The following is a 2,852-nucleotide window of genomic DNA, read 5'->3' on the forward strand; positions in this document are numbered from 1 at the left end:
TTAATTTTTTTATGTATTTTTAAATCATTTTTATATACTAATATTGTTGAAATAATTTTTAAAAATAAAAAATATTATTTAAATATATTTTAAAATAAAAAATACTTTAAATCACAACCATTATTATACTACTAAAACCTATTAATATTTTATAAAGCACTTGGGACACATGCCATGTGCTGGGGGTGGGCGTGCATGGAGCATAATTGACCATCACCAAACTAATGTACCTTAGGATAGATACAACACAACCTTTATTATAAAGCGGTGTTCATAAATATAATTCTGTGAAGCAGGTTTGATATTTCCAACACAATTTTTAATGTTTTGTAAATTTCACCTATTTAATTTTGATTTATACTCGATCGAGTTAGATATATCTAATATATTTGATTAGGTTAAATATTTTATGAATATTATATACATTTACAAGTTAAGTTTATATTGTTAATTTTTATAGATTGAGTTTAATTAAAACTAAGATTTATGCTCAATAAATTAACTTAAAACCAATTGTAAGTTTTAATAAATAATTTAGATTTCATGCATCAATTGAATCAATTAACTAAAATGAAAAAATCAACTGTAAAAAAATATAAATAAATAAATAGCAAGACATATAACAACAATTATTTAAGTTTATTGTTATAAGATATACATGTTAGGTTGAGTTTTCTGATTAATAATATCTATTTTTTAGATTCTTTTACTAGTTATCGTCTATAATATTTATTTAATTTGACTTTAACAGGTTAGGTCAAGTTAGATAATGTAAATATTATAAATGAGTTGGTTTTTTAAACATCTCTACTTTATATTGATTTTTTTCATAGTATAGATATTTCAAACGATTTTATACATAGAATGATTTTTTATTTTGAATAGTTTTAAGAAACAATCCATTATGTTAACCTAATACATTAAGAAAAATAATTTTTAAAAAAAATAAATGTTAGTATCAATTTCTTTAACCCTGGCTATCCTTTAGCTTAACCTTTGAATTGATTAACAAAATAGAAGGTGAGATGTGCACATCAAAGATTGTTGGGTCAGCAGTGACGATATAGTATTACGATGGTTGCATCAAGTTTCCACTCCCAAGTCCACATTTCCTCATCTTATTGGTCTAAAAATGCAAGGACAATTAAATTCAGGCCTCACATGTCTCAGATGCATGTATTTATCTTAATTAAATTAGCCCCCCCTCCCACACCTCTATATATATACTCTCAGTATTTCCATCGTCTCATCGGATCAAAGCATACACAAAACCATGGAAGAAACGGTATGATATATATTTGTGTGTGTTAATTTATCTTTTAATGCATCGATCCTCTTAATTTGGCTTCTCTTCTTTTTACGTGGAGGTCCTATATATGTACAAGTTCTTGATATATAATCTCTACAGCGGATTCTTCCATGTCAGAACATGTTTTGAGTTCTTCCAATCTTTCTGTCTATAAATTTATCATGACGACGTTTTTTTATGTTTTCTATTGGGATTAATCATGGTGCGGTCCTATATGAAATGCATGCACTAACTACTACTGTAACAGAAAGTCACAACGATGGAGATTAAGGTGGTTGACCTTGGATGCGAAAAATGCCACAAGAAAATCAAGAGAGTACTGTGCGCTATCCCTCGTGAGTCTTTCTTTTTTTCTCTTTAAGAACAGTGCCAGGTTTGAGTTGTTTTTATTACCAGAGGAAGTGACTAAGTTTTGTGGATTTGATGATGTTAATTAATTAATGAACAATAGAAATCCAGAACCAGGAATATGTCGAGAAGGAAAACACAGTGACAATCACTGTGGTGGGTTGCTGTCCTGAAAAGATCAAGAAAAAAATATACTGCAAAGGAGGTCCAACTGTCATGTGCGTGAAGATCAAGCCACCTCCGGATGAAACACCAAAACCAGTGACAATCACAGTACCTGTTGTCATCACTTTTGTATGCAATCACTTTTGTATGCCAACACCTCCTCCATATTGTAGATGGTCAGAGTGTGATCTATGGGGAGATGGATGTTGTAGTTGCCGAAGTGCATATGTCTGTGAAGACTAATATCCCTCGGCGCCATGCACAATCATGTAAAGGGAAATCAAGTTTCAGAAGACCGATGGTTTGAGTCAACGTCCAACATCAACCATTGGATTCAAATCCAGTGGTCATGATGGGCCTTAGTGTTGTTGTGTTCATAATATCATCCAGTGGTCATGATGGGCCTTAGTGTTGTTGTGTTTATAATATCATCCAGTGGTCATGTTTGGTCAGCAAATATGGGAGGCTTTACTACATAGTCTTTGTTTTCTATGCTATCTTATCCTTGTATAGTCCTAGGATTTTGTCCCTTTCGATGGATGTTTTCTTCCAAAGTGCTATATATTATCTGTTTCAAAAAACCCCTCGATCTCCATCTATTCTCTCGTCATTTTTTTGCCGGATGAAATGCCCAGATACAACATCATTCGACCGTACTTTGGCAATGATGGTTTTCTTATAATATTTTTTTGTTTTAAAATATAATTAAATAATATTTTTTAAAAAAATAAAATTATTCTTGATATAAAATATTAAAAATATCTGAAAACACACAAAAAAAACTATTTTAAAAAAAATAAATAAAAAACAAAATATGTTAAAAGTTGATGTTTGAACTGCACACATGTTTTAAATATTAATATATTAAAATATATTTTTGATTTAAAAACATATAGTCATATATTGCACTGTAATGATGCCCATGTTCCTAACCAGACTCAAAATAATAAAATAAAAAACCCAAAACCTCACTTTTATAACTCCATTAAAAAGGGCCAAACTGGCTATTCATCCAAATATAATAAAATAA

The 2,852-nt window shown here is 29.9% G+C and overlaps 1 protein-coding gene across 1 annotated transcript; it reads left to right on the top strand.

The window, feature by feature from the left end:
* Positions 1-1,147: 1,147 nt before the first annotated feature.
* On the top strand, positions 1,148-2,279 carry LOC133688732 (uncharacterized). The gene is made up of 3 exons (XM_062108323.1): positions 1,148-1,285; positions 1,557-1,644; positions 1,761-2,279. Exons 1-3 carry the CDS (start codon positions 1,274-1,276, stop codon positions 2,063-2,065), a joined length of 405 nt encoding a protein of 134 aa, XP_061964307.1. The 5' UTR covers positions 1,148-1,273; the 3' UTR covers positions 2,066-2,279.
* Positions 2,280-2,852: the final 573 nt, after the last annotated feature.

This window comes from Populus nigra, chromosome 3 (assembly GCF_951802175.1).
Source record: "Populus nigra chromosome 3, ddPopNigr1.1, whole genome shotgun sequence".
Lineage (NCBI taxonomy): Eukaryota > Viridiplantae > Streptophyta > Magnoliopsida > Malpighiales > Salicaceae > Populus > Populus nigra.

Coding starts and splice junctions, on each gene's coding strand:
- LOC133688732 (XM_062108323.1), top strand. Junction 1,645..1,760: donor AGTACTGTGCGCTATCCCTC/GTGAGTCTTTCT, acceptor AATGAACAATAG/AAATCCAGAACCAGGAATAT.